This window comes from Cetorhinus maximus, chromosome 29, assembly GCF_964194155.1.
Source record: "Cetorhinus maximus chromosome 29, sCetMax3.hap1.1, whole genome shotgun sequence".
Taxonomy (NCBI): Eukaryota; Metazoa; Chordata; class Chondrichthyes; order Lamniformes; family Cetorhinidae; genus Cetorhinus; species Cetorhinus maximus.
The window spans coordinates 8561196-8576735 of NC_135907.1; the positions used below are offsets into that span (position 1 = coordinate 8561196).

Here is a 15540-nt window from a genome sequence, read left to right on the forward strand (position 1 = left end):
TTGACCTGCCAACCCTTCAGCACCCTTTTCTCATGCAGTGTGAATTGTTGCTCCTTTGAAATTTTGCATTCTTGCATCTGTCATAATGAGTGCAAGATGAAAAGCTTTGTCAGAATCACAAATGTTGCATCATTGTTCAAAAAAAGGTACAAGGATAAGCCCAGTAACTACAGGTCAGGCAGTTTAACCTTGGTGGTGGGAAACTATAATCCAGAATAAAAGCTAACAATCACTTGTACAAGTATGTATTAATTGTTGTTATTTTGTTCAAGGCAAACCATGTGTAACTAATTTGATTGAGTATTTTGATGAGGCAACAGAGAGGGTTGATGAGGTGTACATTGACTTTCAAAAGGAGTTTTAATAAAGTGCCATCAAAGCATAAAAGGGGACAGTGGAAGCATGGACACAAAGTTGGCTGAGCGGCAGAAAAAAAAGAGTTGTGGTTTTTCAGACTGAATGAAAATAGAAAGTGGTGTACCCCAGGGGTCAGTATGAGGAACACTGCTTTGCTTGATATATATTAACGACCTTGACTTGGTGTGCAGGGCACAACTTCAAAATGTGCAGCTGACACAAAAGTTGGAAGTATTGTGAACTGTGAGGAGAATACTTACAGACTTCAAGAGGACATAGGCAGGCTGGTTGGGTGGGCGAACTCGTAACAAATGACACTTAATGCAGAAGTATGAAGCGATACATTTTGGTAGGAAGAACAAGGAGATGCAATATAAAATAACAGTGCAATTCTAAAAGGGATGCCAAAACAGAGACTTGGGGGTATGCCCACAAATCATTGAAGGACAGAGCGGGTAGAGAAAGTGGTTCAACAGGCATACAGGATCCTGAGGTTTATAAAGTATAGAGTACAAAAACATTATGGTAAGCTGTAACATACACTGGTTTAGCCTCATTGGAGTATTGTATCCAAACTCTTTAGGAAAGCTGTAAAGGCTTTAGAGAGGGTGCAGAAAAGACTTATTGGAATGGCTGCAGGGATGAGGAACTTCAGTTACATGGATAAATTGGGGCTGTTGTCTTTAGAGGATAAAAGGTTGTAAGTGTTAAAATCATGAAGGGCAAATGGAGAGAAACTATCCCCACTGGTCGAAGGGTCGAGAACTGCGCTAAGGGCGAGTGGCAAAAGAACACGACATGAAGAAAACCTTTTCCAAACAGCGAGTGGCAGAGGATCTGGACTGCAACTGCCTGACAGAGTAGTGGAGCCGGTATGGACAGGACGGGTGGTCACAGGTGGTAGAATGAGGATTAAACCCGAGTCACAGCGGCCGGCCCGTGGCAGACAAAGCGGGCGGCCTCAAAAACAGAGCAACACCGGCATCTCCCTATCCAGAAGTGTCTCGGTCTGTAGTGGAACCCTCACCCTCACCCTCCACCTCCAGTCCCCACCCCGCCCCGGTTATTCTCGTTTCCAAGTAAACACTCACGCATTTGCCGCCTCCGGGCGCCTTCCACAACTTGGGAAAACCCTGGGGGGGTTGGGGGGGAACGTGCGGCGCCTCGATCCGTTTCGCACGGCACCAATTGCGTGTGACACTCCGCCAGGCAAAGGAGTGCAACAGGAAATCAGTCCGGGGGGGGGGGGCGGTTGGGGAGAGTGCGGGAAACTATCGGCATCGCAAGAGAGCGACTGATAGAAATATCGGTCCGGAAGACATTCGATGCCACACATATCCAATGGAAAGTTTGCAAACGAGTACACACTCCGGGCGACAATCCCATTTTTAAAAACAAAACAAAACAAAAGCCGTATAAACAAAGAGGGACTCACGTGGCTGTTTGAGTTTGCTTTCAGACCATGTTGGAGCGATGCAGGCGCTGGGGCTTCGAGTTTATTCCGAGGGGATCGGCAACTGCGCATGCGGAGTGAGCAGACGCAAGATGGCGGCCGCTCTATCCAGGGCGCTGAAGCTACCCGGTAAGTGGTGTCTCTGTGTGTGCGCGCGGCCCCCGGGCCTGTCAGCTCAGTCAGAACACAACCACCCAGCCTTCATCATGTAAATAATAGCATAGCCTTTCTGATGAATCAATTACATTGTATGTTTACCCCTCCTCCCTCTCCCCCCTCTCCTCCCTCTTCCTCTCCCCCCTCTCCTCCCTCTCCCTCTCCCCCCTCTCCTCCCTCCCCCTCTCCTCCCTCTCCCTCTCCTCATCCATTCTCCCCCCGGCACGCAGATTTACGTTTACACTCATTTGACCTGCCCTTATTGTCACGTGCCCCTGTTATAAGTTCTCATATCCACGTTGATAATTGAAGCTATGTAAACCTGTCACGCTGTAATCATATCCACGTTGATAATTGAAGCTATGTAAACCTGTCACGCTGTAATGGCACCCTCCAGCCATTGGGCGGCGCTCCCAGTCTTAACTGAAGGTCAAAGCTAAAAGCAAAATACTGCGGATGCTGGAAACCTGAAACAAAAACAGAAAATTCTGGGGGGAAAGAAAACTCAGCAGGTCTGACAGCATCTGTGGAGAGATAACCCCTAGAAGGGTCATACGGACTCGAAACGTTAACTTTTGTTTTTTCCACAGATGCTGTCAGACCTGCTGAGTTTTTCCAGCATTTTCTGTTTTTGTTTCTTATCTGAAGGTCCCCGGTTCTGAAGGTGACTCACCCTCAGCAATATGGTCACAGCCATTAGGCTCAGACCTTTACACACAAAGGAAGACCAGCTTGCTGCTTTTGATCCCAGTTGGAAAGTGTGTGTTTCTGGCCCCTGATGGAAATGTTGATAGGAAAATTTATGTGAATGGAAAAGTTGATGTAATTGTAGGCAGCTGGGAAATAGTTTGAAAAATGTTATAGACAGGTGCAAGAATCAGAAGCCTGGAATACTGCATTGTGATGCAATGGACCCTACTCATTCAAGGTCATCCTTGAATTAAAGTGTTAGCATTTACTCATATTGGAACCTCATTCCTTTATTGGACCCTTCGTCATATGAGACAGAGCACTCTGCTGTCAGATGAGTGAAGATAAAAGATCAGTGCCTCTTATAGGGCCATATTTCCTTTTTAGTGTTTCCAAGGTTAGCCACTTGATTATTTTCTCCAGTTGTGATTTGGATGCCAGGCTTAGAAAGTCCCTACGTAACAGTTTAATGAGTCATGGAACATGCTGAGCCAGTTTTAACTCTTGATTTGTACTGCCTTCTGTTGGTTCCTCCATGATTCACCATGGAATTTCAAACCTGGCCTTAGCACCTCAGGACTAGGATTGGTTTCCACTCTTAATCACTGGCTCAGGGCCTCCTGCTGCAGGGCATGTGTGAGGCTGGAGATATCTGGTGAATATCTGATCAGCTTAGCTGAACCTATATGTCTCATCAAAGACCCAGAATAAAAAATGAGAAGTTTAGAATGAGATGTTTCTTCGTGATCAGGTTAGGATTAGAGTATTTGAACTGGTGTGAGAGGGTTTTGAGGGGGCTACTTCCAGTGGCGCAATGGGTGTAAGGGAGAAGAGAACTCCTCTGGTGGGCCATTGGGTGGATGTAAGGGAGAAGAGAGCTCCCTTAGTGGGCCAATGAATGGATGTGAGGGACGAGAGAGATTCCCCTAGTGGGCCAATGAATTGACGCACGGGAAAAGAGAACTACCCTAGTGGGCCAATGAATGGGTGCAAGGGAGAAGAGAGCTCCCTTAGTGGGCCAATGAATGGGTGTGAGGGAGGAGAGAGATTCCCCTAGTGGGCCAATGAATAGACGCAAGGGAAAAGAGAGCTACCCTAGTGGGCCAGTGAATGGGTGCGAGGGAGGAGAGAGCTTTCCGTAGTGGGCCAATGAATGGGTGCCAGGGAGGAGGGAGTTCCCCTAGCGGGCCAATGAATGGGTGTGAGGGACGAGGGAGTTCCCCTAGTGGGCCAATGAATGGGTGCAAGGGAGGAGAGAGCTTTCCGTAGTGGGCCAATGAATGGGTCCCAGGGAGGAGGGAGTTCCCCTAGCGGGCCAATGAATGGGTGTGAGGGACGAGGGAGTTCCCCTAGCGGGCCAATGAATGGGTGTGAGGGACGAGGGAGTTCCCCTAGTGGGCCAATGAGTGGATGTGAGGGAGGAGAGAGCTCCCTGTAGTGGGCCAATGAATGGGTGCGAGGGAAAAGAGCGCTCCCTGTAGTGGGCCAATGAGTGTGTGCAGAAGAAGAGAGCCCCTCCCCTATCGCCGAATGGGGAAAGGCAATGCCTTCTGTTTTAATAAGCCATAAATGCCAGAAGATTCCAGGTCTGATTCTGGGCCTGTGCTGTATTGACTGTTTGTCAGTGAACCAATAGGGAGTCATAGTTGACCAGAGCACTGAACAGGGCAAAATCAGCCATGGTTCCTGCTCCTGACCACTATTCAGTGTGAACAGAATGGGGAACAACTGTGATGCCCTCCATCGTCAAATACCAGGTAACACACTAGAACCCCCACATGAGGATGACCAATTGAATCATAGAACATTCACAGAGTTCCTTGGACAAGGTACTGGAGAGGTCGCCAGGACTGCTGGAAGTAACTAGTGAGAACTGGTGCCTTCAGGAGAGAAGGAATAAAAATAAAATAATTGGGACATGTTGGTTGACCAGATGTTGGAGGTGACACCGCAGTGTATCCCAACTGCGATGCTTAATATGACATTTATAAAGCAGCTTTAACATAGAAAACATCCCAGGGCGCTTCACAGAGGAAGAAAAAGAACCAATGCCAACCCTTTATGGGGATCAAACAAACACTTGGTTGAAGAGATGAATGTAAGTAAAAAACGAGTATGTAACAATACAATGAAGGTGGTGCTAAATGGCCACTTTACACACAACTCTTCAGCACACAGCAATCGAAGAGTTATAAAGGAACCAGTGATTTCCTCTACGTGTTTTGTACCTTTCCTGACGTTTGAATACTGCATGATATGATGAGGAACTGTATACGTGCAAATCTTTTTTTTTAATAGCTTTAAGGTAGATAATCAGATTTAAGGCGATTGGGAGAAGAACCAGAGGCAACATGTGGCTAGCTTTTTATACCACAAGTGATAAGGATGTGGAGTTCACTGCCTGCTTGGGTGGTGGATGCTGCCTGATAGGGTGGGTTCAATAGTAGCATTCAAAAGGGAACAAGATAAATACTTGGAAGAGAAAAAGCTGCAAAGATATGAAGAAAGAGTTGGGGAATGAGACTAACTGGATTCAAAAGAGGTGAGACAGACTCGAGGAAACTGAAAGAACAGAAAATCATGTTTTTAAAAGGTAAAGAGAGGACCGTTCACGAGCATTACTTTCAACAACTCTTTATTTTCCAGGGAAAAAGATTCACGATCTGGGAGAGTACGACCCACTCCGGCAGGCTGACAGTGATGACAGCGAAGATGATGGCAATCTCAGCTACCAGAAAAATGGCAACCTCCAGACTGAGGCCAGCATTGAGGCCACGCTTGACGGAGATGCAAACACTGCAGTCGAAATGCACGCGCTGAAAGTGAAGCAGCGGCGGCTGGATGAAACAGACTCCGCGGAAGTCCGAGCGACAGAGGTGTCCGATGAGTTTACCATTAAAGCCAGAACGTCGCTCGTCCCTTGCCTGCGGACAGCTGCCTTCCTCCTCACCCTTGCTTTTGTCATGGTCCTCGTTCTCGTCTGTGCTTTCTTCATCCCGTGTCCAAGGAGCCAGCCGCTGATGACCTCATGGAACCGAAGCCTAGGCCAAGCAGCTGGTGAGCGGCGCTGAGAGGGTGGAAACACAATCGCCAGTTAAGGCATAAGGGAGTTTGGCACGGTTGGATGGTATTTATTTTAATGCAAGGAGTCTGACGAATAAGGCAGATGAGTTGAGGGCACAAATTAACACCTGGAAGTTGATGTCATTGCTGACACAGAGACATGGTTGAGAGAGGGGCAGGATTAGCAGCTCAATATTCCAGGATATAGGGTCTTCAGGTGAGACAGGGAAGGAGGTAAAAGAAGAGGGGGTATCGCAATATTGATCAAGGAATCAATTACAGCAGTAAGGAGGGATGACATCTTAGAAGGCACCGCAAATGAAGCCATATGAGTAGAACTGAAAAACAAAAAGGGAGCAATCACATTACTGGGAGTGTACTATAGGCCCCCAAACAGTCAGAGAGAAATAGAAGAGCAGATATTTAGGCAAATTTCGGAGAAATGTAAAAATAGTAGGGTAGTAATAGTGTGGGATTTCAACTTCCCCAACATGAGCTGGGCTAATCATAGTGTGATAGGTTTAGAGGGAGCGGAATTCTTAAATGCATCCAGGAGAGCTTTTTAAGCCAGTACGTAGAAGAACCTACAAGAGAGGGCACGGCCCTGGGTTTAATTTTAGGGAATGAAGCCGGGCAAGTGGTAGAGGTATCAGCGGGGGAGCATTTTGCAGATAGTGATCATAACTCCGTTAGATTCAAGGTTGTTATGGAAAAGGACAAGGATGGGCCAAAAATCAGAGTTCTAAATTGGGGGAATGCTGACTTTAATAAGATCAGATATGATTTGGCCAGAGTGGACTGGGAGCAGCTACTTTTAGGTAAATCTGCGTCAGAGCAGTGGGACTCATTTAAGAAGGAAATAGAGAGAGTACAGGGCCAACATATTCCAGTAAAGACAAAGGGTGGGACCTACAAATCCAGGGAACCCTGGATGTCAAAGGATATTCAGGATTGGATACAGAGAAAAAGGGAGGCTTATGGCAGATACTGAGGGCTCAAAACGGTGGAAGCCCTGGAGGAGTATAGAATGTGTAGGGGGGAACGTAAAAAGGAAATTAGGAGAACAAAAATGAAAAAACATTGGCAGGTAAAATAAAGGAAAATCCAAAGTTATTTTACAAGTATATTAACAGTAAGAGGATAACTAGGTAAAGAGTTGGTCCTATTAAGGGCCATGGTGGTAATTTGTGTGTGGAGCTGGAAGACGTAGGTAGGGTTCTAAATGAATACTTTGTGTCGGCGTTCACAAGTGAGAGGGACAATGTGGGTATGGAAACCAGGCAGAAGGACTGTGATTTAATTAAAGAAATTAGCTTTAAGTGGTCTGGCATGCTTAAAAGTGGATAAACCTCCAGGCCCAGATGAAATGTATCCCAGGTTGTTGAGTGAGGCAAGGGAGGAGATAGCAGCGGCGCTGGCAATAATTTTCAATACCTCTCTGGCCACAGGAGAGGTGCTGGAGGACAGCCAATGTGGTACCGTTATTCAAGAAGGGAGGAAGAGATAAACCGGGGAACTACAGGCCAGTTAGTCTAACCTCAGTGGTGGGGAAACTATTGGAAGCAATTCTGAGGGACAGAATTAATCTACACTTGGAGAGGCAGGAATTAGTCAAGGAAAGTCAGCATAGTTTTGTTAAAAGGAGGTCATGTCTGACCAATTTGATTGAATTTTTTGAAGAAGTGACCAGGTGTGTAGATGAGGGCAATGCATTTGACGTAGGACTTCAGCAAGGCTTTTGATAAGGTCCCGCATGGGAGACTGATGACGAAGGTAAGAGCCCATGGGATCCAAGGCAAGTTGGCAAATTGGATCCAGAATCGGCTGAGTGGCAGGAAGCAGAGGGTGATGGTCGAGGGGTGTTTTTGTGACTGAATGCCTGTGTTCAGTGGGGTTCTACAGGGATCAGTGTTGGGTCCCTTGCTGTTTGTGGTATATGTAAACGATTTAGACTGGAATGTAGGAGGGTTGATCAGTAAATTTGCGGATGACACGTAAATTGATGGGGTGGTAAATAGTGAGGAGGATAGCCTTAGATTACAGGAGGATATAGACGGGCTGGTCAGATGGGCTGATCAGTGGCAAATGGAATTTAATCTGGATAAGTGTGAGGTGATGCACTTGGGCAGGACAAACAAGGCACGGGAATACACGATGAATGGTAGGACCCTGGGAAGTACCGAGGATCAGAGGGACCTTGGTGTGCATGTCCACTGGTCCCTTAAGGTAGCGGGACAGGTAGATAAGGTGGTTAAGAAGGCAAATGGGCTACTTGCCTTTATTAGCCGAGGCGTAGGATGTGAGAGCAGGGAGGTTATACTGGAACTGTATAAAACGCTGGTTAGCCCATAGCTAGAGTATTGAGTGCAGTTCTGGAATCCGCATTATAGGAAGGATGTGATTACAATAGAGAGAGTGCAGAGGAGATTTACCAGGATATTCCCTGGGCTGGAGCGTTTTAGTTATGAGGAGAGATTGGATAGACTGGGGTTATTTTCCCTGAAGCAGAGGAGATTGAGGGGCACATGATTGAGGTGTACAAAATTATGAGGGGCATAGATAGGGTAGACAGGAAGGGACTTTTCCCCTTGGTGGAGGGATCAATAACCAGGGAGCATAGATTTAAGGTAAGGGGCAGGAGGTTTAGAGGGAATGTGAGGAAGAATTTTTTCACCCAGAGGGTGATGGGAATCTGGAACTCACTGCCTGAAAGGGTGGTAGAGGCAGAAACCCTCATAACATTTAAGAAGTGTTTGGATGTGCACTTGCGATGCCATGGCATACAAGGCTATGGGCCTAGTGCTGGAAAATGGGATTAGAATAGTTAGGTACTTGTTTGACTGGCGCAGCCTTGATGGGCCGAAAGGCCTTTTTCTGTGATGTAGACCTCTATGACAATGGCAGCCATACTTTGTGCATTAGAGTGACGTGAGTAGGACACACTGTGCTTCAGAGTGGCGAGTAAGGGCTGGTGATCCCCCCTCAGCTGAATTGCTGACCTTTGCCATGCCATATTTGGGCAGTGCTGAGCAGAGGGCAGGCATGTCTGCACACTCAGGAAGCTGAGCATCTCCTGCTGCGCTTCAGCACCACAGACGGTCTGTATAGTGGGGATGGTGTGTGGCCAGAATGAAAAATGTGCTGAAATTTTGGATGAATAGCACTTCTTCGTACTTTGCTTGATGTTTCCTTCCTTCTCTTCCCACTCACGGAGCCAGTGTTTTAATGGGATGCATACCACCCCCTCATCACATCCGCCAATGCCACTCTATGGGGAGGATGGGCTGGGAGTAGAAGGCACTGCAATTTATCAGTCCTCCCTATAATGAACCGTCCAGGACTCAACATGTCCTGGTGAGAACAGCTACGATAAGAAAGGTAGTGTTTTACAAGATTTATCGTGCAGTGCAAAGCTCCCCACCTTACTGTGAGCTCTCCCTCTCGGCAAAGCAGATGGTCAAACCCTTCATCACACAGGCCCTCACAATTCCCTAACTTTCGTACACTCCCTTATTCAGACCAGGTCACTCAGGCTATGAATTGCAAATCAGACTTATCAAAGTTGGAAATAAAAGCAGCAGAAATGAAAAGCAATGGATTCCTTTGGATTACAGACCTTTTAACTCGCACCTTATTGGCTGCAAAAAATAATACAATGTGCAACACTTTGCTAATTGAAAAACAGCTTACATTTATATAGCACCTTTGCATCCCTGTGTTAATCATACAAAAATTGATATTGAGTCACGTAAGGAGATATTAGGACAAGAAAGGGTAGGTTTTAAGGAGCGTCTGAAAGAAGAAGAGAGAGAAAGGTGGCGAGGCTTAAGGAGGGAATTCTAGATCTTGAGGCCTAGGCAGCTGAAAGCATGGCCACCAATGTTGGAGCAAAAGAAATCAGGGCCGCACAAGAGACCAGAATTGGAGGAGCACAAATATCTTGCAGGGTTGCAGGACTGGAGGAGGTTACAGATATGGGGAGGGATGAGGCCCTTGAAGGGTTTGAAAACAAAGCTGAGAATTTTAAAGTTGACCAGCATCCACAACCCAAACTTGTATGTGTTGCTCATTCTGTCCTCGCAGAGTCTTGAGTATCCACAGAGAAGCGCAATTGCCGGCTGATGTCACACGTACCTGCCATCCCCATTGAAGTTCAAATTGGTATTTTGCACCCTTCTGTTAATCATTCACAAGATTTAAAACACAGGAGTGGCCTGTTTTCATGGAACTGTACTATTTGGTGTCTCAGCACTCATCAAATAGGTGCTACACACAGTAACGTTTATCGTCTAGTGGCAATATCCCTTTTGACTGAAATGAAAATTCAGAGAACAGGGTGGAATAAGGCAAAAAGGGAAGCTTATGCTAGATATATAAGAACAGAAGAAATGTGGGCAGGACTACACTATTCGGCCCTTTGCGCCTGCTCTGCTATTTAAAACGATCGTAGCTGACTTTCTGCCTCAACTCCACTTTTCCATGTTATCTCCATATCCCTTAATTCCCTTAGTATCCAAAAATCTTTTGGTCTCTATCTCAAATATGTTCTGAGCATCCACAGCAGACTAGGGTAGGGAATTTCCAAGAGCCCACAACCCTTTGTGTGAAGAAATTTCTCCTCATCTCCGCCATAAATCACCAAATCTTAACCTGAGACAGTGACCCCGAGTTCTAGATTCCCCAGCCAGGGGAAACATCCTTCCAGCATCTACGCTCAATCCCCTTAAAAATTTGTGTGTGTCAGTGAGATCGCCTCTCATTCTTCTAAATCCCAGCAAATGTCATCCCAGTATACTCAAAGTCTCACATTGGACGAACCACTAATCCCAGGAATGAGTTTGTTGCACTCCTTCCAAGGTTAGTATATCCTTACTTAGTTAAGGAGAGCAAAACTCTACACTTGATGCCGAGGACACAGTAATGCAGAAAGCCTAGAAGGTTATAGAGAGTGCAAGAGGTGTAACTTAAAAAGACATTAAGAAAGCCAAGAGAGGGCATGAAAAAATATTGGCCAGTAAAATCAAGCAAAACCCAAAAATGCTTTGTAAATACATTTTTTTAATTCATTTACGGGATGTGGACGTTGCTGGCTGGGCCAGCATTTATTGCCATCCCTAAATTCTCTTGAGAAGGTGGTGGAGAGCTGCTTTCTTGAACTACTGCAGTTCATATGGTGTAGGTACACCCGCAGTGCTGTTAGGGAGGGATTTCCAGGATTTTGACCCAGTGACAGTGAAGGAACGGCGATATATTTCCAAGTCAGGATGGTGTGTGGCTTGGAAAGGAACTTCTGGTGGTGGTGTTCCCATGTGTTTGCTGCCCTTGTCCTTCTAGATGGTAGTGGTTGTGGGTTTTGAAGGAGCTGCCTAAGGAGCCTTGGTGAGTTTTTGCAGTGCATCTTGTAGATGGCACACACTGTTGCCACTGTTCTTTGGTGGTGGAGGGAGTAAATGTTTGTGAAAGGGGTGCCAATCAAGCCTTGTAGGTAGTGGACAGGCTTTGGGAAGTCAGGAAGTGAGTTACTTGCTATAGGGTTCCTAGCCTTTGACCTGCTCTTGTAGCCACAGTATTTATATGGCTAGTCCAGTTCAGTTTCTGGTCAATGGTAATCCCCAGGATATCAATAGTAGGGGGTTCATCGATGGTAATGCCATTGAATGTCAAGGAGCAATGGTTAGATTCTCTCTTGAATGAGATGATCATTGCCTGGCACCTGTGTGGTGCGAATGTTACTTGCTAATTATCAGCCGAAGCCTGGATATTGTCCAGGTCTTGCTGCATTTGGACATGGACTGCTTCAGTACCTGAGGAGTCGCGAATGGTGCAGAACATTGTGCAATCATCAGCAAACATCCTCATTTCTGACCTTATGATGGAAGAAAGGTCATTGATGAAGCAGCTGAAGATGGTTGGGCTGAGGACACTACCCTGTGGAACTCCCGCAGTGATGTCCTGGAACTGAGATGATTGACCTCCAACAACCTACCTGTGCTCGGTATGACTAACCAGCGGAGAGTTTCCCCCCGATTCCCATTGACTCCAGTTTTGCCAGGGCTCCTTGATGCCACACATGGTCAAATGCTGCCTTGATGTCAAGGTCAGTCACTCTTACCTCACCTCTGGAGGTCAGCTCTTCTGTCCATGTTTGAACCAAGGAGCTTAGTGGCCCTGGCAGAACCCAAACTGAGTGTCAGTGAGCAGGTTATTGCTGAGCAAGTGCCGCCTGATAGCACTGTTGATGACCCCTTCCACCACTTTACTGAGCATAAAAAGCAATAGAATAACTAAGGATAAAAATAGGGCCTATTAGAATCCAAAATGGTAACCTGAAAGTAGAGATGAAAGACAAGAGCAAGTTTCAGAATGAATAATTTGCAACAGGTGGCAGGAGGGTCACATCACAGATATTATCGTTAAAGAGGTGTGTGAAAGAGGAGGTGTGTGAAAGAGGAGGTGTGTGAAAGAGGAGGTGTGTGAAAGAGGAGGTGTGTGAAAGAGGAGGTGTGTGAAAGAGGAGGTGTGTGAAAGAGGAGGTGTGTGAAATATTGGACAGAATAAACATAGCGAGGGAGGAAATAATAAGAGATTGAACATCTTAGTGCATAAATCACCAGGTCAGGATGAAATGTATCCCAGGCTGTGAAGGAAGCAAGGGAGAATGTAGCAGAGGCTCTGACCATCATTTCCCAATCCTCTCTGGTTACAAGAAAAGTGCTGGAAGACAGGAGGACTGTTAGCATTGGACCATTGTTTAAAAGGGGGAAAGGGATAGATCAAGTAATTACAGGCCAATCAACCTAACCTCGGGTGGGAAAATTATTGGGAAGAAAGTTCTGAGGGACAGTATTTATCTCATTTAGGATCAAGGATGGTCAGATGGCTTTGTTAAGGGACGGTCATGTCTGACTAAGTTGATTGAAATTTTTGAGAAGGGAACAAGGAGGGTTGTTGAGGATAGCACATTTAATATTGTTGACATGGATTTTAGCAAGGCTTTTGACAAGGTCCCACATGGCAGACTGATCAGAAAAATAAAACACCTGGGTTCTAAGAGAAAGTGGCAAGTTGAATCCAAAGCTGACTCAGTGGCTGGTAGCAAAGGGTAATGGTTGCTCGGCTTTTTTGACTGGAAAGCTGTTTCCAGTGGAGTTCCAGAGTACTGGGTTTCTTGCTTTTCGTGGTATATTATCAATGATCTAGACTTAAATGTAGGGGACGTGATTAAGGAGTTTGCGGATGTTAAAAAAATTGGCTGTGTGTTTGATCATGAGGAAGAAAGCTGTAGTGCAGTCTACAGTGCAGTGGATTAGTGAGGTGGGTGGAAAAATGGCAAATGTATTCAACCCAGTGAAGTGTGAGGTAATGCATTTGGGGAAGACAATCGAGGCAAGGGAATCCACAATAAATGGTAGGTTACCAAGAAGTGTATAGGAATAGAGGGACCTTGGAGTGCATGTCCACGAATCCCTGGGAGTAAAGGAACCAGTAAGGTGGTTAAGAAGGCATGCAGGATACTTTATTAGCCACGGTGTAGGATATAAAAGCAGGGAGCTTATGCCAGAACCGGATAAAACACTAGTTAGGCCATAGCTAGAGTACTGCATATTTGTGGTCACCAAATTGCTGGAAGGATGTGATCTCACTAGAAAAAAAAGGAGATTTAAGAGGGTGTTGCCAGGGCGGAGAATTTTAGCTGTGATGAAAGATTGGATAGGTTCAAGTGGTTTTCTTTGGAACAGAGGAGTTTGAGGAGAGATTTAATTGAGGTGTATAAAATTATGAGGGGCCTAGATAGGATTGGATAAGTAGGACCTATTTCCATTAGCAGAGAAGTCAGTAACCAGGGGACATAGATTTAAAATGATTGATGGAAGGATTAGACGGGGGTCGGTGGTGTTTGAGTATTTTTTTCAACCATTGGTTATTGGGCGTCGGAACTCACTCCCTAAAAGGATTGTAGAGGCAGAAACCCTCATTGCATTTGGACATGCACTTGAAGTGTCATAACCTGCGAGGTTATGGAACAAGAGCTGAAAAGTTGGATCAGGCTGAAAGCTCTTTTTGTGCCTTTACAGACACAATAGACCAAATGGCCTCCTCTGCATCTCAAGTTTCCATGTTTCTAAGCATACAGCAGGCTGTTGTATCAAGTAGTTTGGTGAGGGATAAGGGACTACTATTATCTGGAGAAACTAGAGAAGCTAGGATTGTTCTCCTTAAAGCAAATAAAGTTAAGGGGTGGGGTGTGCAAAATTCTGAGGGGTTTTGACAGAGTAAATAAGGAGATCTATTTCCACTGGCAGGATGGTTGGTAACCAGAGGACTCAGATTTAACATAATTGGGAAAAGAACCAGAAAGGAGATGAGATTTTGTTTTTTATATTTGCAAGTTGTTATGATCTGCAAAGGCGGTGGAAGTGGATTCAATAGTAACTTTTGAAAGGAATTGGATAAATATTTTTGCAAAGGGGAAATCTGCAGTTCTATGGTTCAAGCGCAGGGAAGTGGGTCTTTTCCAAAGAGCTGGCACAGGCAAGCTAGGCTGAATGGCCTCCTTCTGTGCCATGTGATTCTTTGGCTTCTGACTGACTTGTAAATAAACTACATTTGTATAATCAGGTTGCTTTGACTTCTGACTAAGTGTGAAATACCCTGGATCTTGCCTGGTGATTGCACTAGCTGAAGAAACCAACGTTTTAAATCATCGGCAAAACCCGTGAAGGAATATGAAATATAGAAAGTACTGATTTTCATTTTGATGACCCCATATTTTTAGAAATAACCATCATCATCAGACCACTGGAGTGTTGCCTCTTGCAATTTTCTGGCAGACCTCAGTTTAGATGGCTAGCGCCAGGCGAGGACTGACTCAATCTCCGTAAATAAAAATCAAAGAATATTGCCCGATCCCTGACACCATCTTTGCCTGTAACTGTGTTATTACTCCAACGGGGCTTGAAGGTATCGGAGGCAGTGTTTAAGGGTGTTCATGTTGAGAAGCAGCAGTGACAAATATGGGCATGTGGGGCAAGAAGTTGTGAAGACAGTGGAAGACCCTGAGTGCAAGTACACACAGGAGGAGGTTCATTGAAGTGTCCTTTAGTGATGGCAGAGAGGCAGGGGAGCAAAGGATTGGTAATGCTGGGGCTAAAATAGGTGCTGGACTATACAGAGAGCAAGAGAGCCATGAATGGGGGGCTGACCTTGGCAGCCCTGGTAAGGTTATTAAATTCCTTCCTTCATCACTGCCAGGTCCTGGATACACTGCTGCAGCATTGACCTGGCCTGCCATCTCTCTCCTAAGTGCCAGCCACCCATCAGAGGGGATGAGACCTTCCTTCCTATTGTTCATGTGTTCTGTGAGCACCTCAGTAGCACCATTAGAAAATCTGTGGTGTCTTGGACAAAGTTATTTTGTCAGCAGTTTCAATTGTCACTAACTAGCAGTGACATGGAGGAAGGAGTGGAGGACCTGCCCTTAGATAGATCATTACTATAGGTATTGAAAATTGCACCTCCTCTTAAAGAACCCTGGATGCCTTCAGTTAGCTACAGCCCTATCTGAATTCCCACCCTCCCAACCGATGAGCTCCTTATCGAGAGCACAGTTATCATTGGCAGTTTGCTGATTACATTTTAATTTTTTAAAAAATTATTCACACTGGACGGTCTGGGCCTCGCTGGTAGAGCTGGCGTTTATTATATGTCCCTGGTTGCACTGATAAGGTGATATTTTGAATTACTGCTGGAAAATGCACTAGGCCTTCTGCCAGCCTCATTGGGAGGGTGGGGTCAATGAGAGATGCACCAGAGAGGGAACA

At 45.7% G+C, this 15540-nt stretch overlaps 1 protein-coding gene across 3 annotated transcripts in view; it reads left to right on the top strand.

Annotated features, from left to right (window-relative positions):
- The first annotated feature begins 804 nt into the window (after window positions 1–804).
- fam234b (family with sequence similarity 234 member B) overlaps window positions 805–15540 on the top strand; it is a 61824-nt gene continuing 47088 nt past the window's right edge. For all 3 annotated transcript variants that reach the window (XM_078532120.1, XM_078532121.1, XM_078532122.1), the window contains exons 1-2: window positions 805–1939; window positions 5303–5713. In XM_078532120.1, coding sequence (XP_078388246.1) covers window positions 1831–1939; window positions 5303–5713 — 520 coding nt within the window. In that variant the 5' untranslated portion in view covers window positions 805–1830. The remainder of the gene's footprint in view (window positions 1940–5302; window positions 5714–15540) is intronic.